This window comes from Melozone crissalis, unplaced genomic scaffold, assembly GCF_028551555.1.
Source record: "Melozone crissalis strain CALT ecotype California unplaced genomic scaffold, PUWL_Pcris_2 ptg000008l_1, whole genome shotgun sequence".
Classification (NCBI taxonomy): Eukaryota; Metazoa; Chordata; class Aves; order Passeriformes; family Passerellidae; genus Melozone; species Melozone crissalis.
Genome location: NW_026535786.1, coordinates 9,138 through 34,887, shown reverse-complemented (window position 1 = coordinate 34,887; position 25,750 = coordinate 9,138). Strand labels below are relative to the sequence as shown.

Below are 25,750 nucleotides of genomic sequence, written 5' to 3'. Positions count from 1 at the left end.
TTTGATTTGCTGCAATTTTTTTATTATTTTGCAATATTTTCTTAGGTTTTATAAAGTATATGATCAAATTAATTTTCAATTATACAGTTACTTATCTTTGAATAGTATTGAGACTGATCTATACTGAATTTAATAAAAATAAGAACTACTAACTCGGTTCTGTATTTATAAAGGATAAAATTCAATACCCTTTTAATACAGACAGATAAGTTTTATGACACTACGCATTATTTCCTCAAAATATAGTAACTTTTATTACCCTAACCTTAAACCTTCCTCTGAAGCCCGTTGAATTATGCAGATATAACATCTAATAAATTTTGTTCTGTTCATATGGCTTCTAATGATATCAGCTGAGCTATAAAAGACTGAAGAGAATGTGAATAACCCTTCAAGCACCACTTTAATTGAGGGCTTTTGCAGAAAATGTAGTTAAGCTGGAAATCAAGCGGTCCTTTTTATGAATCTTTCTATCAGAGGTATTTTTGGCCAAGAATTTTAATCTTTTAGGCAAACTTCTTGATTCTCTAAACCACTGGAATGACATGGGATTTAGTAAGTACTGGAGTAGTAAGAGAGTAGAAAGAGCCTTGATTACAGAAGTTTATCTGTTCATTACATGACGAACAGGTGATATTTGTTCATTATATGATGGCTACCTTTGAGAGCAAGTGACGTGTTTCTTATCTCAGAGGTAATTTCTAATCTAAATTTCTGCATTTCTGGACTTGAAACCAGTTCCTAAACCCCAAAATATGAGCATATTCCTTCTCCCCTAACCCCCTGCCCTCTTCCCATAGTTGTAAAGATGAACACCCTGGAGAGTAGTCTAAGAGGGGAAGTAGGGGAAAGAGGAACAGAAAGTGGAAGTAGATCTGTACACTGATGATAATGAGCCCCAACTAATTAACCACCAGATTTTCACCAGGGTTTGTGAGGAGTGGGGGGTTCAGAGACAAGTGTGTCCTCCTTTCTCTGTCTTTGTGAAAAAACCTGACATTTCCGGGCAGAATACATTTTTTAGTATTTGAAAACTAGACTTGCATCTTGAGCATCAGGGCAAAAACAACATCAGGAACAAAATTATATGAGAAACATAATTTATTAGGAAACTTGACCGTAACAGGAGAAGTTGTGATAAATTATATAAATTTATTTGACTTAAAATAAATAATTATTAAGAGTATACTGCCATAGAATTTGAACAGAAATCCGTTCTGACCTGAGAATCATGAAATGCTGAAAAATGCAGCAGATAAAAACATACAATGTGCACATGGAAAAACATTGCAATTAACAATTAAACCAGCTGGTGCTCTTCATTTTTCGAACAATCCGTTTGGCACGAGGATCAAACTGGAACTGGGTTGTTCCATGGAAGAAATACACATAGCCTAGAAGTAAAATTTAATCCAATTATATTTCATTTGAAAAAAAAAAAACCCCGACTATAGACAGTCCATGTATACCAGATATTTTTCATTTTCTCTTCATTAAGGTTATAGCAGCTTTTTGAAAAAAAATATTCTACTTGTAGAAGCCCAAATATTCACATAAGCACAGGTTAAAGGTAAGTTTCACTCACCATCTTTCTGGAAAGCAGCATCAACCCTGCCAATGTTTCCAAAGTCAGAGACTATTTTCCTGGGATACCCATGATCCATGGATTTTTTATTTTCATCATATCTTAGAAGAAGAAATGTCATTAGAATTTATGAGGAAGCAGACATTATTTTGAAAGTTAAAAGCAAATTCTTACATGCAACTCTACTGTTACTAAGAAGTCTCATAGAGATTAATTTAAGTAGCTTTTGATTCTTCTTATCAAGTTTCTCTTGGAGATTTCACTAAGATTTGAAAATTCTGACTATGGTAAAGTTTGTCACAATGTTTCCAGGGATCCTGGGAAACACAGCTCAGAAATTTATTTTTGTATTTCTGGACTAGCAGAGCCCTGGCCATGACTTGCACATAAAATGAATTTCTATTTCAAGGATATTCAGTTCAAGATAAAAACAGAACATAAAATTTCGGAGAAGACAGTAGCACAGTCCTGAACCATAGTTGAATTAGTGTCACTGATGGACTTGAAAAAATTGCTCTCTGAAATTTGTCATGAGCTTCAATTACAAACACAAGCAACTTTAAAATTGGAGAATACTTATAATTGCTTCATAGAGGAATTTATTTACAGCACTTTGCACTGATGATTCATTTTATTTGAAAAGTGAATTAAAAGTGGATGCTATCACAGCATAGCACAAAAAAGCAGAACTGTTGTGGAGGAAAAGTGAGCAATCTATTAGATATTGACTCTTTTTTAATTGGGTAGCTTTTCATTCAGGTGAAAGTACTTATAATCCTGCTACAGTCTAATGTTTGGGAAACATGTTTGGGAAAAAAAATCCTGATGAAAGGGTGATATTTTCTAGGAAATTCCTAATTTTTTTTTTTAAATCCAAAGAAACACATCTAAATTTCTGGAATATGCCTGGTTTAAACATTGATCCACTCCAACTATATAGCAATACATCAGTCCCCAGAGAAATGAAAGCATGTCTTCTGGTAAATGAACATGAAATCTTACCTCCAGTATCTGTCAGCTACAAAGAAGTATGTTTTCCCTGTGGCTTCATCGTTGTAAGCTGCATTAACCCTTTTGACAGTCTTTGGGAGCCCAAAGTGATAGATTGGTTTGGGATAGCCAGGTAGAACATCATATCCCCTGATGACCCAATATTTATCCTCTGAAAAATAGGAGCAAGTTTCATTTGCTTTTGCTATTTATAAAAGCATTTACTTGTGCTTTAGATGTCTGGAAAACAATGTGTCTAGATCTCAGTATTTTTCCTTTCAGTTTACTACTTTAGAAAATGTTTCTAATTCTTACACTGGGACTACGTAATGAAGACAGTGGAAATGGCTTTTCTTTTTATGAGTAAAACATTAGAATCATGAGGTGTGTTGGATAGAGCTTTCCCCAGAATTAAAAAAAAATGAATATATGGTGTTTTTCGGGAAAACAACTTGGGGAGGGCTGAAGGTTGATGAGTTAAACCACTGACCTTGGATTGGGATATTGAATTTGGTAAATTCCTGTAATATGCTATTTGATTATAGAGCCATGTAATGTTTGGAAAACTAGGCAATGTGCATCAAATTAAACTATTAAGAAAAGCACATGTCTAATCAAAATGCTCTGGTAATTTTAGATGCAAGGAGCATATGGTAATAGGTAATGTATATGGTAATAGGTCATGCACTAGAGCAATTGCATATTGAATTCATCTGAGATATTTAAAGGGTATTTGAGACCTTGAAAAAGAAAGACTGATTGTTATTTCAGTGAACAATTTTTGTCTCACAGTACAATTTTCCTCCAACATTTTTTTTCTATTTTTTTCCCAAAGTACAACAAATACTAATAAACATATCAGTAACTGTAATATAAAAATGCCTGTATTTGTCAAATGAATTCAGTAAAAATCCTTCTGCACAAAAGGAATGCTGTTACCTGAAGACAATAGAACTGAAAAAGAGTAACTCTTTTCATAACTTGTTTTTTCAGGGCATTAACTATAACAGAGGGGAAATTTTTCTAGAGTATGACTTCTGGAGATCTGTTACGGCAATATGACCCTCTGGTAATTATTTTCAGAATTGTAAGATTATCTGTTCAATTTCCTTAAAAACACTTTAACTCCTGTAACTGTATAGTTTATAAGAAGCAGGAAGTAAAAGGTCAGAAAAAGCAGAGACCTTCTGATTAAAATACCTTTAAAAATTGTAATTTCATCTGTTTCAACGTTTTCATAAGCAGCTTGAATTCCTGATGGTAACCTTGGCCAGAACAGTGAGATAAAATTGAGCTCTGTCTCTGTCCTTTCGGGATGCTTGCGCAGCATGTATCTGTTTTAAAGAAAATTTAAGTCATAAAATAATTTCACTCCTATGAAAAATTCAAAATAAATATTATAGCTTCTGGAGTACAACAGAGAGGAGACATAAATACCCCTGTCCACTGAGTGTAAAAGAAATCTGGAGCAAGGACATTAGTAATTTTAGCACCTCAATTATGTGCTAAAATTTCAGCAAATTGAATAGAGACCTTCTGCTTCTCTGTAGGGCAATAAGGCTCAGACATCCTTCTCCCTGGTAGTGCTTTCCCTTCTGTCCCTGCTCCTGTACTGAGGATGAGTGTGGGACCCATGGACACACTGCTGACAGATACATGAGTGCTCTTGCTTTGCTGTTTGTTTGAATCAATTTCAGAGATAAGTGTGTCACAGTGGTGGGCACAGTGATAGAATAGTTGGTGAACAGCATACAAGCTCCTTCCCTTGTCTTGTCAAATAGGGCTCTTCAGATTAATGATCTGAGAAGGATCTTCTAGTGATTCTTCTCTTTGTATTACATTCCAAAAGGACAGTTTTCCCTCATGGATTTTTTTTTAACTACTGAATATTTTAAAAAAATAATGTGTATGCTTTTTGTTCTTACCTGCCCTTGAAGAAGAATATTTCTCCACGTAGAGTAGTAATAGCATCAAATGTCAAATTTGGGTCACAAGCTTCTGGAGTCACAGGTCCTGTTGGCTGCACAGCAGCATTAGACCGTCCTGTAGGATGAACATTTATAATTTATTGTGGAGAAATATAAGGAGAGTGTTCAAAAGCTCTCTGAGGACCCAGAAAACATGTTTTATACAGAAGGAAAAAGGATATAATTTCAAAGTAAGAGTCTGTCATTAAATGCAGAATTGTAATATTGATAAAACCAGTTGTGTTCCTCTTTTCAAAATGAGATTTTTGCAGAACTGGACTTCAGCTGAAGTTAGCTTGCAGAAATTTTCTCCCTTTTGTTATCCATTTTTCAGAAACTGATAAGCTTCCTATTTTGGTGGAATGTTAAATACCTTCATTTTACCATTTTACCAGCCTCCCAAGTAGAAATATTAAATAAATATATTATTTCTTACCATAGATGGCCTGAATTCCATCAATGTCATCCTGAGGAAGACGGAATTCACTGGGGTCAGTGTAGGAGTAAGTTGGATACATCAGTGCTCCAGGATCATTTGAATGAGACAGACCCAGTGAATGGCCAAGCTCATGGGCAAGAACAATGAACAAATTGTAGCCTGTAGGATGAAAACCATACGAAACAGCATAAAATCTGTTTCAATACTCAGCACGACTGACTAAACGGGAAACTAGTATACACTAGAGGTACAAGAGAGACTGTAAGTAATCCTATCATCATAAAAACACAAAAACATTGTTACAGAAGACCTGTATGAGTATGTAAAGAATGTCTGGCCTTAATTGTGTTCTCATTGTCATCTCTCTAGTGTCCTTTTGTCTTAAGCATGAGTTGTTTCCCCTGCTATCACATAAGGTGCTCATATCAAGGATCATGCCCATGATGAGGGATTGTTGGCAGTGATCCAACAGAAAAAAGAACTTAAAAACAAACAATGAGATTACAGTTTCGGTGATAATTGGAACACCCTAGTTAGCACTAAACTTTGAAATGTTAGGTTAAGAAAAAGAAAGAATTTGCCTTCAGAAATCTACCAACAGATTTCCCTGTATCCAAATTTTAGTTTTCCTCTGAACAAAAAAGTATTTTAAAGTGCTGACCTTAAAATCATTATGAAACATTACGATGTAAATATTTATATGCCATTATAAATGCCACTATGATCTAAAAATCAATTTTCTGCAAGTTCATGCCTCAAAGTGGCAGTAAAAAACAACGACAAAGGGAAAGCAATTATAAATTAAAAGCTCTGTCTCTTTTTCTCACTTTTCTGCCTGTGGGGAGGCTCATGAAATAGTAAACATCATGTGAGGTAAGACCGTGTGAGGTTAAAACTATACAGATTCAGCTACAAAACTTACCTCTTCCATCTTTTGTCCAAGCTTCTTCCTCATCCATATGCACATCTCCACCAAGACCTTCACCAGGCTGGAATGCATGAGCCAGCTGTCCATTGGGACCATCAAAAGGAGAATTGTCACGGTGGTCTAAAATCAAGAGGGAAAAAATTAGTTAAAGTCCTGAATTATTCCCATAACTTCAGATGGGTATTTAAAATGCTGCATTATCACTGTTACCTCTATAAGCAAAAGAGATCATTATATCTGCTACTTTGTCCTCAACCCTTTGGAATGTCAATGGTGTCACGTTGCTCCAGACATTGAGAGCTTTTCTGACTGCTTCATCTACATCAGCTCGTCTCATCTTTGGGGTGTAATTCAAAATCCTTCAAAGAAAACCCAACACATAATAAATACATTGCTTAGGAAATATTTGAAATTTCAGCATTTTAGCTGAAATATAATTACTTGAGAAAAAAATAAAAAATCTTAGATGTAGTATTTTTTGTGAATGAAAATTAATAAAGGCTTTGTTTTAGATACTGCCTTCTAAAGTATCTGTTTTCTTCCAGAAATCACTAAATCACTCCATATGTCCATATATGAAATAATATGATTCCTTCAGACTCCCCCACCCCAAAGTTGATGTGCTAGATTTTTTTGAACCAGATAAGGAAATGTTACCTGTATGTCAGATTATTTCTTTTCCATTTGGGATTCCCTGGTGTGAACGCATATCGCTGCACATCAGGTACACCACATCTGGGTTTTTTCATCACCTCCAATGTGTCAAGATCAGGTCTTCCAGTCACTTCAAGTCCAAAGAACGACTGCATTTCCTTGAGCTTTGCAGCAAGGGGGTTTTCACCACCACTTCTCAAATGGGGATGGGGATCCTTTTGAAGGTCATAGAAATTCTGAAGATAACTCTGAATCAGAGTTAAGGAAAAAAAAGAGAGCATTGTGACTTATCAGTACTACTTTTGGTTACACTTAAATTTACTAAGTAATCTTAAACTATTCCCATATTGACACTCCCTGTGTTTACCAGGACCAAAAACAACCTCTTTTCTTCAGCACAGTTTTCCTATGGTTTTCTGAATTGTTTGTTTCACTGATGAAATATATCAAGAAATGTCTTGAAAAGTCTAATATTTACTATTGATAACTAATTCTACATTATTTACTGCGATCAATTACTCTAACATCAAAGCTTACAAGGAAGTTTATAACTGGTCTCATGCAAGGAAATTGAGGCTGGCGGTGAGACTCCACACAGCTGGGACTCCCACTGAAGCAGCTGAGAGTAAGACTTGGTGAATCATGCCTTTTATTTTTAGCTACAGATAAATTCTGATACTAGAAACTCAGGCCTTCCTACTGAATTTCAAGAATTTTGTCCACAACAAATTATGTTGTGTCTGTGTTAGTTCCCTTTTTCCAAAATATTCTGTAAGAGATCTCTTCAGCCAAAACACGGAAAAATATGCCTGCTTCAAGCAAGTTTCCTTCCTTATATTATTAAGACCAGTCATATCACAAGTTTCAAAGCACATTCTGAAAAGTAAATTGCTGCTGAATTTGACTGTTCCAGCTAGAACTCACACCTCAGTAGTTTTGTTATTACTTTACTGGCAACACCAAAAATGAAGTATATAATATTCAGATGACTTCTGAGTAAATACGTTCCTTGCAATTTGCACACACTTTTGAGGCTGATAGGAAAAACTTTCTCCTAAAACCTCTCCAAATGGCACATCTTTAGTTTCCACCCATATTCTGTGAATTGCAATTATAGTTATCTCTCAGAATACCTTGTGTTTCCCTTAGATATGCACTGAAAAAATACTTACCTCTACAAGCTGTAGGGTTTTTCCTTCATCTTCTGCTTCTGGAGCCACAGGAAATGCGGAGGAGATGGCCACATAAAGCGACAGGAGAATTGCATAGGTCTTCATCCTCATCTAAGGCTGTGTGCCTCAGTTTCACTCTTGAGCTACTGAGCACACTTCTCAGCTGTGTTTATATAGCTGATAATAAATCAGTGACAGCCTGACTCATGCTGTATAATATCCTCTGATTAGTAAAAATGATGCATAGCAGTTTCATCATCAGGTAGTGACGCAAGGTGTTTAACTAATATTACTATCCTTATTTTGCCCAAGTCTTCTGGTTTGTGCAATTTTATAGCATATTTAACAAATAAGGAAATGTTTTTCAGGTAAGATGTTGAGCTACATTTCATATTTTTTTTTGAATGATGAATTCAGACTATTTATGGCACAAGGTTTTGACAAACTGGAGAAATAATGAGAAATAAGATTTAAGAGCAACTTAATAAATTGTATGATAATTATTCAAATTATGCTACATATGCTGCACATGATTTAATCTTAAGCAGACTATATAATATCATGTAATAATATGTAATATCAAGATAAAAATGACAGTACAAAGAACCAATCTTTTTTATGGAATAACCAGCAGCATAACTCCAGGAAGACTGTCATCTAACAGTTATCTAACAGTTCTATCTAAAGCAATCTTATGATATTAGCAGAAGTGAGTGCTAAAATGATTCAACGTTTTTTTACCGATATTAAAAATTTTGGTCATGCTACTGGAATGCATAATCTGGGTTCCCATTTGTATGGTAAGTAACATTTCTACTCTTGCCAGCATGGATAACTCTCTGCTGGAATAGTGTGTTTCGATTCAGGCAGAGCGAGATGATAGAAAACACACCATGAAAGACAACAAGATTTTTTATCAGTGTGGAAAAAGAAGATTAAAGTAACCATTTTTTATCCTGTGTTCACTGTCTCGTAGAAGGAAGAGTGAGATGAACAATGGTAAAAGCTGGTAAATATAAGGAAGTATTCAAAAAAAATTTCACAGCCTCCAGTCTCCAAGACCCTAGTGTGGTCTTAAACAAGAGTGATGAAATTTATATATGGGGTTTGGAATTCAGCTGCCTGAAGATTAGTGTTATTTGAAATTCTCTAGGGAATCACAAATGATCAGCATTTGCTCTGGAAGGATGCAGGTAGCCATAGCTCCTGTGCCATGGCAGCCAGCCCTGGGTAGGTGTCTCAAGTACAGGCAAACGAGTAATGAGGTAAAATCTGCTTTAAATGTTCTGTTGTGTTGATATCTGTAAGTTATTTAGGTCTTCAAGTTCCCCTATTTTGGACAATGAATTCTAGAGAGTGATTCAACTGACCACACGACATGGACTTCTGGATGAGAAGAATTGCTCTTCATGCTACATTGACTGTATTGGACAGGCCCTAACAGTGGTAAGAAGAGTTTAAATATCCTGGACAGTGTAGACTCCTAAACTGAGGAAAACATTTCTAACTGCAAGCATCAGAGTAATTGGCCTGAAGGGGACGTGTGTTTGCTAACGCTTCAGGCTGTCAGGTACAGGCTAAACATCTTTCAGGATGGTTTTGACATTTCTGTTCTTACTGGAGATAAAGACTCTCCTTGTAAACCTTAAAAGTGAAACAGTAAACGTTAGTGTGAGAGGGAGAAATACAAATAAATGTCATTATTTTAATTATGTTGGTAAATTCTTCACTTACTTTCCCAAATATAATGAAAAAGAATCTATTTCATATGAGATGCTACACTCACTGTAGTGTATCACCCCCTAATTGCATCTAGGCTCAGCAGAGCTTACATCACTCCTGGGAAAAGTAAATTGCCTTATACCTTCCAATGCAAGTCACATAGTTTGCCTGGAGTGACTGATTGAAGCTAATACAGGACACTTCAAAAGCAGAAGCTGGGATTTTAGATGACTAGGAAAAGAATACCTCAAAGGGTACAGTTGTTGTAGACTAAAGAAATTCAACTTCATGGTTTATAGTCCAAGGAGACTTAATTACTGGCTATTCTTACTCCATCTTGAGACATGTAGAAACAGAATTTTGTGTTTTCGATACTTCTCCAAAGATCTAGCTACAGCTTGAAGGATTTTGGGATTTGTGAAATGCTGTTAACTTCTCTAACTCACTTTCTAGACTAGTCTTATGACCCTGTAAATTTTTCTTGTTCCTGTGTTTCTTTAGGATGGTTAATATTGTTCCTGATTCAATACCTTCGCTTCATTTTTTTTTTCCATAAGAAGTAGCTAGCTTCTTGTTTCTTTTATCTTTTCCTTTTTATTTTCTGAAGGCATCATAGACATGTTTAAACAGACACATGCAAACAAGGGAAGCACATTAATCAGACGCATCTGGTGGCTGAGACAGGAACATAAAGAAATCCTGTGGCTTTCACGGAGTTTCTTCTGCTTTGCAGATTTCTTTGCAGGATCTGTGGCCATATTTTAATGTGATCAAGAGGATACTGAGTTGAGCAGAGGGTCAGAGAGGACCCCTGGATTTTTTTTTTTGACACTTTAAATAAATTACTTTCCAAGGCAGCAAGTGGAAGGACTAGAAAATCCTGGACTCCAGCACTAGCTGTGGGAGCTCTGTGCATTTGAGGAGTAAAAACTGTAAGCAGCATCAGGAAGAGGAAACAGAAGCAGTGGTGTCCCCCTGTCTTGGGAATTTCCATGGTGATGGGTTACAAAGTCATCTCCCATTTCACCATCTGCTCTGACTTCCTACTGCGTGTGCTTCGGCACAGCTCCCTCGATCCCACACTCAAGGGAAGGACAGGTTTCAGTCATCTGCTTTCCTGTGGTGTGGCATCTTCCCTTCTCAAGCACTTGTCTTTAGACAAAGGCTCAAATCCTAACAGAAGGAAACCAAGGAGACCAAAAATGAATGCCAAAATGAAACTGAGACCTCCTCAGAGGACAAAATCTCATGAGAGTTATTACCGAGTGCCAACTGGGGTCTGCACAGTTCCTCATTTTTCTCACAGGACCATTGTGTTGTACCTGCTTTTGACTGGCACTCTCGCTAAACCCCATTTCAGATTATTTTTCTGTGTGAGGGGCTCTATCATGTCTGGGGGATCTCAGTGAGAGCCTCTGGGGTGGGGCTGGGCCGGGAGGCCCCTGTGTCAGTGGTGCTGTGACTGCAAGGACACCAGGGTGCCCACAAGTCCATTGGGTACATATGTACATGTGTATGTATTGGGATACAGCCACAACCTCTCTGCTGGACCTGGGGCCAGGGAGCTGCAACAGCCTCAATTATATCAGGGTATCAGATCTGGACCACTCCAAACACACTGTCCCTGCCTGGAATTTGTTTAAAATCACAGAAATTTAGAATCATAGAATGGCTTGAATTAGAAGAAACCTTAATAGCCATCTTGTTCCAACCCCTTCACTATAGGTAGGGACACCTTCCACTAGACCAGGTCACTCAAAGCCCCATCCAGCCTGGTCTTGAGGACTTCCAGGGATGGGACATTGCCACAACTTCTGTGGCAACTATTCCAGTGCCTCACTACACTCCAAGTATAGACCCTCTTCCCAAGATTTAATCTAAATCTCTTGTATTTTAATTTGAAACCATTTGCCCTTGTCCTATCTATCCCTATCAACCCCTGTAAACAGTCCCTAAATCTCTTTGTTATAATTCCTTCTTAAGTACTGGAAGCCCACAGTGATGTGTTCCTGAAGCCTTCTCTTCCCAGCTCTCTCAGCCTGTCTCCACAGCAGAGCTCTTCCAGATGTGCTTAAATGGAAAGTCTCCATGCAATCAAAGGAGAGAAGGAAGCTTTACACTTACCTGTCCCTGACAGTTCTCACCCTGAATCACTCTGCTAGGTGTGGTACCCATCTGCTAAGCCACTGCTAAGGAAGAGGAGGTGGCACAGATGTTAAGCCAGTGCGTTCAAGGGTTTTTCCAGTGTATATCCAAGCAGTACACATTTATGTCTGCCTATATTAACAATAATCCTGCTTTATTTTTACATTTCTTCCTCAGCAAAACTGCACCCTTGTTCCTTGTGTTGAGACAAGAGACCTCAAAATGTCCCTTTTCTAGGTACTCTACTGACTGCTCCTCACTCTCTAGGTCTTCACAGAAATGTAAGCATTGCCAGAGTTCTACCCAGAATTGTTTCCCTTTTCAGCATTAACTGAAAAAGACATTTAGGCAGAGGCATTAAGAGGAGACATATTTCCCCAGAAGTTCCTAGCCTTGAGCAAGCTTCTCTCTCTGTGATTTCGATTTACTTTGTACCTCACCTACCTGAGACTTGGATTTGACTCGTGTAGCTATTTCCCCTTTCCCCTAGCATTCTCTGGTCATGTTCTAATGACTTCCACCCACACCCCTGACTGAATAATGTAAAAATAAATACACAGCGTGAATCATTGTGGGGTTTCCCTAAATCATCTCTCACTACAAAATTACTGTAGAAAAGGGAACATTGTTTGGTAGTTATGTAATTTTAATGTTCCAAAAATGAAAATAGGTACCCCATAATTCAAAGAATTGTTTACAATTTGTCACAATGATGTTAGCAACTGCTTTCTCAATAGCAGGTGGTACTACAAAATAATCATCATTTCCACAGGAAGTATTTTCTTTCCATTCTGTGCTCTTACGTATATCCTAATCTTCTAACGTCTTTCCAATCTATTTTGAAACAAGAAAAATCTTTCTGAAAACCTAGAATTATTATCCTGAAACAAGCTGCTTTCCTTGGAGGTTGTCACTTTTCATGCGAAGTCTAATGTGTCAAAATATAAGTCATGTCACTGTGCAGCAATATTCTACTGATTGCCCGATATTTGCTTGAAGTTAGAGAGTTCATGAGGAGTTTTCCCTGAATAAACCAAGTACATTTTAATAGTGAGATGAAACAGCCAAACGTAAGCCTCCAAATCAGCTGTCTTGAGGTTTGCACAAGCTCATGGCTTCACATCACCCAGTGTTAAACCTTTCCTTTATAGAACTGCTGTTGGCACTGCTCCAAGGGAATGATCAGTCACTCGGTTTACAAACCAGGGTGCAGTGCTGGGCAGTGTTAGGAGCACAATTCTATGGTTCAAAACACTCAGAAGTCCAAAGGCCACTGTGATATGGCTCAGGATGACAGGTGCTGAATCAGTTCTAATTATCCTATTGTAGAAAAGCAATTCAGTGTGACCAGTCCCACAGTGGGGCAGCACTTGTTATACCTCAGTGACTGGCACAGTCTCAGACAGGGCATCATCAATGACTTCAGTAAAAGGAGAAGGGAGGGAGTGCCACTTTCCATGCCAAGCACCTGTTTCCTGAACACAGGAAACTCAAATTACATTCTTCATCTTTGCAATTGAGCTGATAACTGGGGTGGGAATCTGGTCTATTGTGTTCAAGTCTTGATTTCCTTGATGGCAGATAGGCCTTGGGATGCCCTGCAGAACCAGCATTGCCAGCTTGAAGCCCTTTGCCTCTAAACTTAGTGGTTTTCACACAAGTTGTGCAGATGTAAACCTTGTTCTGAAAGAGGCAGCAGGAAAAAATCAATATGTCCACGCTGATCTACAAACTAAATCTGCGTATTTTCTGGAGATCTGCAGCATTTGGGACATACTGGATCTCCTACAGGTTCACAGTCCCCCAGTTGGATACATGGCACAAATGCCAAAACACTTCATGAGGCAGCTACTTCTTGTGAACCTGCAAAGGCAGTTTTCTTTTCTTCCTGGCAGCCGGATGGAAGTTCAGAGGCTGCCAGAGAATAATCTGGAAACAAAGTCTGCTCCTTGTCAGTTTTAAAGTATTGTCTCTGTAATACCAATGTACACCTAAGACATGCATCATTGCAGCTCTGGGTTGTCTTAAACACTTCTGAACCTACAGATCTGCAGTTTTTGTTACTGAGAAAGGCTTTTTCCCCCCCACAGCATTTCCATTAACCAAACCAAACATATCACTAGGAACAAGTTCCTGCAGACAATATTTAAATGGACTTGTTTCAATCTTACTCTGCTCTGCCAGCACTTATCAGTTACTTTTGTCTGGTTTACTGAGGTGTAAACTCTCTGCTCTTGTTTAAATCACTACACAATGCCTTTCAGTTCAGGTCAGCACCGCAGACCTACCTTGTTTGATCATGTATTTGTAATCCTGCCAAGAACAACATCAAAGGTCATTCATCCCTTTTAGGCAGGATGAGTGTGTGAAACTGGAGAAAACCAATAAATAGCAAGAAAAAGAACTTGTGAGCCAAACAGCTTTTTCCCTTGGTTAGATAGTGTTGGGACTTCCACGTTGGACCTTCTGGATTGTGTCTGATGGTCGTGCTATGGAGTCCTTGAAAAGCAAAAGGTAAATATATACCTTCATGTGTAGGCAAAATGTCCTCCAAGACAAGATGGTGAAAACTACAACAAATGTGACCAGTATATATAAAACACAGAAGAAAACAGAGAAATTCTTGTGATCTGAATTCTAGAGTCGCATGTTCCTTGTGAGAGATACTTTTGTCTTCACCCAAGTTTCTATACAAACAGAGTAGAAATTGGCTAGAACATAGAAAATCTGATGTGCTTAGAAGATGAGAAAACTATAACTGGAATGCTTGAACTAAATGTACCACAGACAAAGAATGTATTTAGCTCTGAGCCTAGGTCTCAAAATGTATTTTAGAAGAGCGCAGGATATTGAATACAGATCAATCACCTTTAGTTCAAAAGTCTGTTTTCACTCAAATAGTCAGGCTGTCTTGTTGGTGATACCAGAGATTTTTAAAGTAAGAATTGTGAAGAAAAAATGGTATCAACATCTGATACTAAACCGGCTAAACTATATTAAGATAGACAGTACTGGAGTCAGCTAAGCTCTACTTCTGCCACAGATCTAAGACTTCATATTCACGATTGGTAGGACTATCTGTGTGCACAGAAATAGGTAAAGAAAGAGCTTCAACTAATGAAAAATCATCAACCCCCCCCCCCCCCCCAAGAAGAACTAGTTGCATAAATATGTGACAGCCAGAAAACTACAAAGCAATCATGAAAGGTCATGAAGCTGCTCCCCCATACCCTTTGGGGTTCCCAGTTCCCCTTAGTTCTAGGACCAGTCAGCTCTGTTCTGAGAGCTATAATCTCATCTGAAAGACAATATTTCCTAAAGAAAGTTGGATACACCAGCGCTGGAAGAGATTATCCCATTTAAAAGAACATGGTCTCATGCAGTTATCCACAATGGAAGTGATGTGCAAGGCACAGACACCATAGAAGAACATTAACAGTAGGAACAACAGAATAAAACTATTCAAGCCAGAACAGCTGGAAACTTCCTGAAGGAACCAAAACAAACAAACAAACAAAACCCAAAAACCAAAACAAACCCCCCCCCCCCCTCAAAAAACTCCAAACAAACTGACACTATAAAGTGTGAGCCAAGCTGTTCATGCATTTTTTTAATTTTCATTGTTTTAGCCGAGACCATGGACTGATTAAGACTTGTAGCTGCAAGATCAATCAAAAAGCCATACCAGAAACATGAAGGAAATACTGAATTAGGGACATTACAAGGAGACTATTAAGAAAAAAAAACAAACAGCACAGAAATATTTCTTAATAAATTCAATAGAAATTTTCAAGTTACAAGACTTGAACCTACTTCTCTGACCTCAGCAATGTCAGACACTGACCAGAGCTACTAATTTCCTTTTTTCAAGGTCTTGTGATTAAAATTAATCATTTTACCTTTAGCTCTGCTTTGATAGCAAAGCCTTGTTTGTCACCTCTATAGCAGGTGTGGCAGCAGTGTTTGTCTTGCAAGTCTGACAGTGCCATTATACGTTTTTGACCCTGATAAAATTCAGATAAAGATTCCTCAGTCACTGGAGTGCCCCATTTGAGTAGCCCTGCTACGAGGAGTTTTAAAAATGCATCAGAAAAAAGGTTACATAAAGTGTGTTGAAATATCTCCTTGCAATCTTGCAGTACAATTTTATGCATAAATAGAATACAATCACCTTATCCCAACAGGACTGAAACACGGGAGGTTCTCTCTCAACTTCAGGAAACACTTATTTTACTGTGAGAGTGAGAGAATGTTGTCACAGTTTGCCTAGGAGGTGGTGGAGTCTCTCCTTGTGCAGAAGCAGTGTCCCCAAAAGCCACTTAGAGACTCAGTAGCCCACTCTAGGTGGGTTTGAGCAGAGGGGGTTGAACATGATAAACTCCAGAGGCCCAACAAAGCTCAGTCATTCAGTGATTCTCTGATTCATGGAGAAGAAGAATCAAATAGAACAACTATTTTTTCTCAGTTTTCATGTTTTTGGAGGGATGTTGTTTAATGAGGAGGAGAAAATGGGTGCTGGGAGAGATTTTTTTACATGCCTGAAAGAGAGGATACCTTCTCTAACACCTTGGATCTTGCTGGCTGTCCATGTGAATAATTGTGGCCCCCAAGCGATGTCTGGCTTCAGGATCAGGTAGATGATGTCTGCAGTATGGCAGCTGGTTCATGTCTGCCCCTGGGCCCAGAGAGTCGTGAGAGTGGCCACAGAGACCATGCCAGACAGAAACCATGGAGCACTTGGACAAACATAAACAGGAGTTGTGGCCCCACTCCATTGCTCACCTCCCCTGATGAGAACTTCTGTTCCACGGTGAAGCACCAACGTGAAAATACCAACAGAGTGTGGAGCCCCCAGGAGTGCCCTTAGGCACACAGCCCTCCCAGGAGAGCAGCTGGCCTGGCACCTCCTGTATCCCCAGGAGCCTTCATGTCCCTGTGGATTGCAGCCATGCTCCAGCTGCTGGCGTTCAGCTCTCTTAAGCTCCTCAGCAGCCAGTCCAGCTTGAGGCTCATCCAAACTCAGACAGGAAGAGCTCATCCACACATAAGGTGTGATTTAATGAGAAGACAGGACCAAATGTGCAAGGCATGACCAAAGAAGCAGCTGACTGCAGTCTGTTTGCACACAACCAATCCCTCTTATGCACTTATCCCCCCATTTTCCCTTTCCTCCCCAGTCTATCTTCATCCTGTCATTTCCTTGCCTTTGTTCTTTCCGGTAATCAACTCACAATAAATTTTGAGCATTCCCATAGTCCCCTTTAACATGAAAAAAATAAATTATATGAAATGTGCAAATATTCTTACCCGAGATATTGATCCCTATCCCCCCAACCCCTAAGATGAGGTGATGGGAACTTTCTCACTGACACATGATGGATGTCCCCCAGCCAATGGGGACTCCCCAGGGAAAACTGGAGAGGAGCAGAGGAAGGGGCAGTGGTGTCTGGGTTTTCCCGACATGCCAGTGTGCCCCTCTGCTCCTGTGTCTGTGGAAATGAGCCTTTGCTGACAGAATGGATAAGGTTGGGAGGGACAGCAGTAGGGTCGTCTGCTCCATCCTCCCTGAGAGCTCACTGCACAGGAAATGACAAGTATCAATAAATAGTTTACGGTAGAATTCGTCACACTTTAATTAAGCCTTTTGTAATCAGGTGTCCAACATAAACTGCCTCTCCAGTCACTGTAAAAAAGAACTTCCACCTCTCAACACCCCTCTGGCTGGGAGGGATTGCCCTCGGGAATCCCTGTATGTCTCACTGTAACTACCAGCATTGGCCAAGTCTTCTTGCTTAGCTCTGAAATATCTAAAACAGGTTGAAAGCAATCCTAGCTTTAGGAAGAGAGATGCTCTTCCTCATGGACTCCTGGCTTCATGGGAGGGCTCTGTGTAGGGTGATGTATGGCAAGAAGAGTGAAAAGAAGATGGCAGAAACAATAAAATCAATCACAATTTTGTATCAAAAGTAGAAACTGCATTGTTGTTTGATAAGCTAGCCAGCCTGATGTTAACTACATACATGTGTACACATCAATATGTTAAATATTGTTCTGTTATTTAAAGAAACACAGGTTATGCGGGAACTGACATCTGCTGACTGGTGCTGAAGTACTTTTACATTCTACATGTTTATAAAAGAAAAAGCTTTTCTAGCACAAGAACGGTACATTCTTTCCAACACCATTACATATTTCATTTTATTAGCATGGAAACCAAAAGTTTGTCTTTAGGAGGCGTGTAACTCTCTTCTTATTAAGGTCAAACTCAAATTGCTTTCTTCCACTGAAGAAATAAAGGGAGTCTAGAAAAAAAAGAAACAATAAAAACCCAAACCCAGATGAATTATGATATTGCAGATATAAAGATAAGTGCACTTTAACAACATCCTCAAAGAGCTCAAAACAACCTTTGGATACAATTATGCTGCCAACAGCATCTACTCCCAGGTGTAACCTCTGCAACACATGACCCAGCAGCATGGGGACACACTCCACAGCAAACCAGCCATGCATGTGCTGCATTGTGTACTTGATGAACCCCACAAGGTCACTCTGCAAAGGATGCATCCTGTGCCTTTCTTTAGTTTGAAATATCTGCTCTTACACTCCAGCTGTGCTGAGCCCCTCAGCAGGGTGCATTTCTAGCCACCTGTGAGTAGGCAGTGCACAGACCAGAGTGTGGCCCAGAGCACAGCAAGGTGTGAACAGGTACTTGGTGATGGGTACTGCCAGATGCCATGCAGGCAAAGAGAGGTCCAGCCTGGGCTAGTCACATCCACACTGCCCTCTTGGGTGTCTCAGCACCACGTGTGAGACTCATTGAGGGTGAGCAAGTAAGATTTGCTATGAAACAATTAACTTGCATGGTTTGGATGAGCAGCAGATGAGGAGCAAGGAGGCAACTGGGAAGCTGTGACATGTGGCAGTGTGAATATATCCTCAAGTCTAGTCCAGCATTTCCATGTCTAAGCAGTGCTCACCCTCCTGCAGGAGAAGCTGGCTCTGACTGTTTTATGTCAGAGGGACAGGCTGTGAGAGGCACACCTTAGGTTGTTGGGATGTCACTGTGTGGAGTGTTGATCTCATGGTGTGATGTGCACATCAGCATGAATACAGATATGTCTCTCCCTTGGAGCTGGCCTTTCCAGATGTGCAGCTGCCACCAAAGGTGTACCATCCCTATTTTTCAAGGGGGTAAAATGAAGCATGGGAGTGTTTTGTGACTGCTTCAGGGTCTTGTTGGTCATCCTGTGGGTTCTGAACATCACGTAGATGTACCTATTTCTGCCCAGGCACTCTCAGCCCTATCACACTGAGCATTTCTTATAGATTTTAGCAAGAATAGTTACTCACTTTCATGTTGAAAAACAGCATCAATCTTCCCATTAATTCCTGGAAAGGCATCTCTTATCAGTAATGGTTTCCTATCCATAGACTGACTTCTTTCATCATAACTGAAAAAAATGATAAACAAACAGGAGTTAGCAAAATCTGCAAAAAACTCATGATTAATTCCTCTCCACTCATTATCTTCTATGTATCAACAGATAACCAAGTTCATTGAAGATTTTCAGTGTCATTTGGTAGTGTAGAAAGAGACACAATTGCCATAAATTAATTATTACTTTATTATTTGCAATGGATGTTTTGGTTCTCTTTACTCCACCTAAGAATACTTAATATTGGAACCATCACCATGAATGTGTTTTTTATTTTTCTAAGAGCCCATGCCTAAAGGAGCAATAGATAATAGCTTACAAAAAGGGTTTTTTCACATTATATTTCTGTAAGAAAGGTTTACCAGGAAAAATCTGGGCTTTTTCTGAAATTATAAGGTATTTTAAGTCAATTTACTTAAGTTACTTACAGCAAGCTATTACATTTTTGGTGAAGTTTATCTATCAGTGCTGGAAAGAAGGCTTGTGAAAGCTTTTCCCTTCTGTAATTTCCTTAACAGGAGATTTAACGATGAAACTCTTAAAGTTATGAGAGTTTGACCTAAAATGTGGACATCTGATCTTCTGCTTAAAGTACTGACATGTGGCTGAATAATTCTCTAGAGTGATCTTTGTATATACAATTGTTTTGACATTGTGGTGGAAGGTAAGAGAAGCTTTGTTGTTCATCTAAAATAATTTGAGTTATTTACTGCTTCCATTACAGGAGCACCTCCTTTGGCTGTTAGAAATCTATGTCCTGTAAGACAAACTTGAGCAGCAGGGATGGGATTAAAAAGAAAAAAATAATAACCATGCACAGCACATAACTCTTTGCAGTACATGGCATTCATCAGCAACTCTATGAATCTATCTGTTAGTAACTGGAAAGTGGGTGGCATTCTTCCTCTTAATCCACAGAAACATATTTGATATGTGAATAGTGAACTTCTGCCTGATTTCCTGAGATGACTTGTGGAGCTGTACAATGACCAAGAGAGCTAAATGAAAACAAACAAACAAACAAATAAACTGCTAAACGAACTAAAAGGAAAACTAAACACACTGTTCCACCTCCTTTCAAATATTTTTCCACAACAAATTGCGACGCTGAAAGAGATCACCAAAAGTGTCTGACTAATGCATCCTAAATCATGACAGGATATTGATCATGTGGTTATGTTTGCTCCTATTTAGAAAAATACCACAGGAAATATTACCTCCAATATTTGTCTGCTATGAAGTAATATGTTTTCCCCTCAATTCCATTATGAAAAGCAGCATCAATTTTGGAAACATCCTTTGAAAAGCCCAGAGTGTAGAGTTTTTGAGGGTATCCAGGAAGTATGGTATCTCCTCTCACAACCCAGAATTCTTTCCCTATTAACAAAAGTTGATAACAACATGTTGTGAGAATCTTCTGAGAATGACACAATCTTTTTAATGAAAGCTGATGGTTACTTGAAAATCATTGTTGAACTTGAAAACAACTGAAAATGGTTATAGAGTAAAAAAAAAAAGCAATGGTTCTCCACATTACTTTTTTTGAAAACTGAAAGAAATTTCAGTTTCTTTCTTCATACTAATACTAGTATCATTCTTAAATTCAATAGAAAATTTCCCAGAAGAAAAGTAATGAAAATTATTTTGGCAGGGGAAATTTTCAATGTGGATAATAAAAAATAAGACAGATGTTCATTAACTTGGGCAAAAATTTTCTTATTTCTGTGATTGAAACACACCAATTTATTGGACTAAATTCAAGATTGGAAAATCCTGCGGAAAGAATTTAAGCGGTTTTGAAGCCAAATGCAAACTCTCTAGGCTACTTGGGAAGACAACATGGGAAAATAAAAAGACAACGTTTTACCTTTAAAAATGACCATTTCATCTTTTTCAGGAATTTCATATGCAGCATCAACGCCAGGTGGCAGCCGTGGCCAGAATGAAGATATCAACTCAAAATCAGCTGTTCTGACTGCTGGATGTTTGCGCCAAATATGCCTTGTGTAAGTATAGAGCAGGTTTTAAATAAAATTGGATGTTCACACTCACTAATGCATGAAACCACATCATGGCAACCAGGGCAGTATTTATCTGATTAAACCCAGCTGTGTATCCGAGTTAGTCACACTACAGTCCCTGTAACTTAATGTAAAGACAGTTATCTCCATAGTAGTATCGCTCTCTTCTTGATGCAGACATCTAAAATAGGTCAGATGAACTGTTTTGTCAAAAAAATTATTTCCCCTTATGCAGAAGTGGAGCTTAGAGAGACCTGTTTAACAAGGCTGATGCCCAGTAAGACTTTGGTAACAAAAGCCCAATTTTCCTTTCCTTTTATTAGTATACTAAATCCTCACTACAGCGGCTCTTCAAGCAGATATTTTGTCAGGGCTAGTGAGCCCTCAGCTCCCTCAAAGCAAGGAGAGCAAAGAGGCTGTGAGGTGTCTCAGAGCTGGTGATGTGTTTTTCCAAAGCTGAACTCTCCAGATGCTGAACACTTGGGGCTTGCTTACAGCCTGAAGTGAAAACAGCACATGTTTGCAGAGGAGGTTTTCCCCCACCTTATTCAAAGCACTCCCTGTTCCAAAGGTCATCCTCCTCCTTATACTTATCTCTCTTCATTTCTCTGCCTCCCTCTTTGTTTTTGTTTTCCATCTCTTTTCCTGATTCCTTGTCTTGTCTTCCTGTCTAAAATGGTTGATATGCTAATTAAAGTTACTTTTCTGTGCTGTGGGGCATAATTTAAAAAGTGACACTCAGGTATTTTACTTTCAGAAGCTGACTTACTTGTCTTTAAAGAACATTATTTCTCCCCGGAAAGTGGTGACAGCATCAAATGTCAAATTGGAGCTGCAGCTGTTTGGTAGTGCAGGATCTTTTGACTCAGTTGGGTCTTTTATCTCAGTAGATTCTGTTTGATCATTGTTTGTATTGGGAGATGATCCTAAAAGAAGCAGTTTATGGAAGAAATTATAGTGTGAACTCATTCAGGTATATCCACTACACAAAACTGTCACTGAAAAGTATCTGAAGTCTTTGAAATTACAAGCAGTAGTTGATGAAAAATTCTGAATTACCATAGAGATACTGTATGCCAGTAATATCATCCTGATGAAGAAGGAGTACTGAAGGGTCAAATTTCCTGTAAACTGGATACATCAGAGCATTGGGGTCTTTGGAATGGGAAAGTCCCAGTGAATGGCCAAACTCATGGGCAGCAACATAAAACAGGTTTGTGCCTGAAAACATCAAAAAAAAAACACATGAGAGGAGAACTGTCCTGAATAACATGAAGGGCATAAAGTAGGTCAGAAGCTTTCAGAACTGCTTGTCCAATCAATTGAAATTCTTGTGGGAAATTTGGTTGGAGATGAAATTATGGTCAGAGGTAAAAATAATGGAATCATTATAGGTGAGTACAAGGAAATAGCCTGTAGATCCTGCAGAATTCAGTGTAGAAGAAGGACCCTGGGCCAGTGCAAGGGAGGTAACTGCAGGAAGAGGTTTGAGGAATGGGAAGAAGTGGGACCACCTTACAAATAAAGCTCCCCCTGTGCATGGCAGAAGCTGAACTGGGGCCTTAACTTAAAGCAGAGACTCAGAGGCTTTTTATAATTATGCAAACCATATGCTCCTTCAAATCAGTGGCAATTTAAACACTCAAGGAAGAGAGGAGACAGACACTGCAGCCTTGATTCCATGTGCAACTTGCTTCAGGAAGGTCTTGGAGAACTTAATTACCTACCCTGTGTGCTTTTGGTCCATGTTTCATCCTCATCGAAGTGAGCATCTCCACCAAAGTCCTTGCCAGGTGCATAGGCATGGGCTAGGGAGCCTCCTGGGCCATCAAAGGGGATGAAATCATTGTGATCTGAGGAGCAAATCCCAAACACAGCTGACTGGGGATTCATGCACACACTGAGCAGCACACAGCAGGTATAGATCCACTGAACTACTGGCAGGTCCCTACATTTTCTTCCCCTTTCTCTTCATCTGACTCTATGCCCTCCCCCAAAGTCTGTCAAGACCTGTAACCATAGCACCTTGAGCAAGAACTGTATTTTCCTGTCTGCTTGTTCAACTGGACATTGATCTCCTCACGTGCTGTGTACGGGAGAAATCATTCCAAGTCAACTGCTCCACATAGGCAGTGACTTGGCAGTAACTCATAATGGTTACATAGAGGTTTACCTCTGGCTGCAAAGGAGACCATTATGTCTGCATCACCACTGTCCTTCTGGATGAATCTCAGCGGGGTCACACTGCTCCAGACACGAAACGCTTTCCTGATGGCTGCATTGACATCTGCTGGACGCAGGTCCGGTGTGTAGTTTACTATCCTTTAAAACACAGGAGAGAACAAGTTGTGCTGCTGCCACTCACCCTGTACTTCACACTGCCGAGACATGAAGAATTCCATTGTGATTACCTGTATGTCAGGACATGTTTTGTCCATTTTGGCTCTCCTGCAAAGGTGGAGAACCCAGCTACATCAGGGACTCCACAGCGGCGTTTCTGTATCAAGTCCATAGTGCCAGAATCCAGTTTCCCTGTCACCTCCAGCCCAAAGAATTCCTGCATTTCTTTTAGTTTTTGGGTCATTGCATTATTGCTTTTCCAAACAAAAGGTTCTCCATCTTTCTTAAAGCCATAGTAGTTTTCCAGGTAGTTCTAATGAAAAAAAACCAAACCAAACCCAAAGCTTAGAACAATCAACGATGTTTGCTTTGAAGCTTATAAGAGATAAAACTAACACCAGTCAGTAGCCTTTGCTACTTTTCTTTCTGTTCTGTGGCAGCATGGGTAATAGTTTGTTAAAGCCTGCATGAATGTTTTTGTTTTAGTGCTGTCTTTTTCCATTGTATTATCACTATAAATATTTTGCAGTTATTAAAATGCATTTAAAATTAGCATTTATTTAATAGACTATTTTCTGATAATGTGCCCTCCACTTACCCTGCCCCCCAAGATTACCTAGAGTCCTTTAGAAGAAGTAATTTGAAATATATTACTGAACATAAAATTTCTGTGGTTGCATCCTCTTTCCCCACATTTTAGACAGTAATAGTTCAGAAAAATATACTATATTTACTTCATGAGGAGCTATGTTTCATAATATCACAAGTCAAACAAATAACCACATTTCTACCCAAGCTACAAAGCAACCCTAGACTGATGCAGAAGTTTAATTATTTGTAAAATTAACACAGAGTGAATGCATCATCAAATTTAATCAGTCTCTAAAGAAAAGTAAAATAAGATGGTGCTAAAGTAGCCTTTCTCATCACATGCCTATTCTTATAAATATTCAATCAGTTGTTTATTCTACTTGCTGTTTGGCTGCACCATACTAGTTGCACAGACTGCTGTGGATGCTCAACAGTAGCTAAACATCTCCCCAGAGCTCTACATTCCTCACCTGGATGAGCTGCATGCCTTCTTCCTTTGTCTGCCTTGTACTTGCAGGAAAAGCACAAGAAAGTGCTGCACATAACAACAGGAGAAATGGGAGATTTCTCACTCTCATTTCCATTAGCCTCTATAGAAGTCTTTTTTGTAGTCTGCCACACACCTGCTTCACCTTTATATAGTATTCTTTTGTTTTATAAAGCTTTCCAATCCCTGACTCATTGCTTCTCACAATGTCTAGTTAGCAACAGAACATGCAAAACAAGAGTTTTACCATAAAACAGATCAGTGCTGTCTTTCATCTGGTTCCACCCTTGTGCAGGTTTTGCAACATGGAAATCATGATTAATGAGAAGATAATAGACATGTAATTATTTTAAATGAATTTATTAACCTTTTAATTGTTAAAATGTAGCCTTGCTCTCCAAAACTTGAAGCATATCTCTTTAATGCTTTCTATTCAAAGATAATATTGATTTCAGAAGCATTGTTAAAGTGCCTAAGGGGATAAATGATCACAGAATGTTACATGACTGTAAACTGAAACAGAAAATCAGGGTTTTTTTTTTTTTTTTTCAGGGGATTTTATACTTTTTTCTTTTTGGAGGCTGTTATAGTGCCACCGTCTTTCCCTTTGGTAGAGTCCTGTCAGTGCTATAGCTCCTTGCTTGATGAAGCAATGTTTTGTTTATGCAGTTTTGTAAAAACAGTTTGCACTTGGATTACATGATTTTTTTTTCTGCAGGAAAATGTGAAATTAACACAAATAAATGAAAGCACTTTTCCCAGCATATATAAAAATTATAAAAATTGAGCCAAGATGTTTTCATGCTACATTTGTTCAGTTTTTCCAGTGTTCTCAGAGAATTGCCCAAAGACTTTATTTCACATTCTTCTTCTTTGATACTTACAATAAGTAAGTATCAAAAATCACTGAAGCTTTCTGGATCAAACTCTTTGATGGTTGTCCTTGTCAGAGAGAGGTTCCTCTGTTCTCCATTTCTGCCATTGGTGTAGGAACCGCTGAGACTCTACAGCAGGCCCACTCTAGACTGGGTCCACTTTTCCTCCATGCCCAATCACACCCTCCATGCACAAACGAGGGCAACCCAGTGGGGATGGGAGTCCTGAAGAGAGATGTTCACTGCCATTGAAGACAGCTCACATATCTGAGGCTTCTGTGTGGGGCTGACACAGGATTTCAGGCAAGCCTGCAGCGCTGAGGAGCAGCTGAGACTTTGAATGTGCAGAGAGATAAACCCCCTTCCACAGATCTTCCAGCATGATAGAGACGTGA

The 25,750-nt window shown here is 39.0% G+C and overlaps 2 protein-coding genes across 3 annotated transcripts; both read right to left on the bottom strand.

Moving 5' to 3' along the window:
• Positions 1 to 1,293: 1,293 nt before the first annotated feature.
• On the bottom strand, positions 1,294 to 9,947 carry LOC128932980 (interstitial collagenase-like). Of its 2 annotated transcripts, none has more exons than XM_054269813.1 (10): positions 9,937 to 9,947; positions 6,567 to 6,827; positions 6,120 to 6,268; positions 5,904 to 6,029; positions 4,979 to 5,140; positions 4,501 to 4,618; positions 3,776 to 3,909; positions 2,588 to 2,747; positions 1,586 to 1,686; positions 1,294 to 1,394 (listed from the first exon to the last, which is right to left on the bottom strand). In XM_054269813.1, exons 2-10 carry the CDS (start codon positions 6,716 to 6,718, stop codon positions 1,294 to 1,296), a joined length of 1,203 nt encoding a protein of 400 aa, XP_054125788.1. In that variant the 5' UTR covers positions 6,719 to 6,827; positions 9,937 to 9,947. The 2 variants fall into 2 exon arrangements, with proteins under 2 accessions (XP_054125788.1, XP_054125786.1); XM_054269811.1 differs by lacking the exon at positions 9,937 to 9,947 and adding an exon at positions 7,736 to 7,846 and having other exon boundaries at positions 6,567 to 6,811.
• A 7,856-nt stretch (positions 9,948 to 17,803) lies between these two features.
• On the bottom strand, positions 17,804 to 24,571 carry LOC128933008 (stromelysin-1-like). The gene is made up of 10 exons (XM_054269865.1): positions 24,464 to 24,571; positions 23,474 to 23,715; positions 23,236 to 23,384; positions 22,790 to 22,915; positions 22,122 to 22,283; positions 21,832 to 21,988; positions 20,909 to 21,042; positions 20,259 to 20,418; positions 18,956 to 19,056; positions 17,804 to 17,904 (listed from the first exon to the last, which is right to left on the bottom strand). The coding sequence occupies exons 1-10, from the start codon at positions 24,569 to 24,571 to the stop codon at positions 17,804 to 17,806; spliced, it is 1,440 nt and encodes a 479-aa protein (XP_054125840.1).
• Positions 24,572 to 25,750: the final 1,179 nt, after the last annotated feature.

Excerpts from the sequence above, each read along its gene's own strand:
- LOC128932980 (XM_054269811.1), bottom strand. The coding sequence starts at position 7,846 with ATGAGGATGAAGACCTATGCAATTCTCCTGTCGCTTTATGTGGCCATC. Across the intron at positions 6,812-7,735 it reads AAACCCTACAGCTTGTAGAG|AGTTATCTTCAGAATTTCTA; the intron begins GTAAGTATTTTT and ends ACTCTGATTCAG. Across the intron at positions 1,687-2,587 it reads GTAGCTGACAGATACTGGAG|ATATGATGAAAATAAAAAAT; the intron begins GTAAGATTTCAT and ends TCTTCTTCTAAG.
- LOC128933008 (XM_054269865.1), bottom strand. The coding sequence starts at position 24,571 with ATGAGAGTGAGAAATCTCCCATTTCTCCTGTTGTTATGTGCAGCACTT. Across the intron at positions 20,419-20,908 it reads TGAAATGGTCATTTTTAAAG|GGAAAGAATTCTGGGTTGTG; the intron begins GTAAAACGTTGT and ends TTTTGTTAATAG. Across the intron at positions 19,057-20,258 it reads ATAGCAGACAAATATTGGAG|TTATGATGAAAGAAGTCAGT; the intron begins GTAATATTTCCT and ends CATTTTTTTCAG.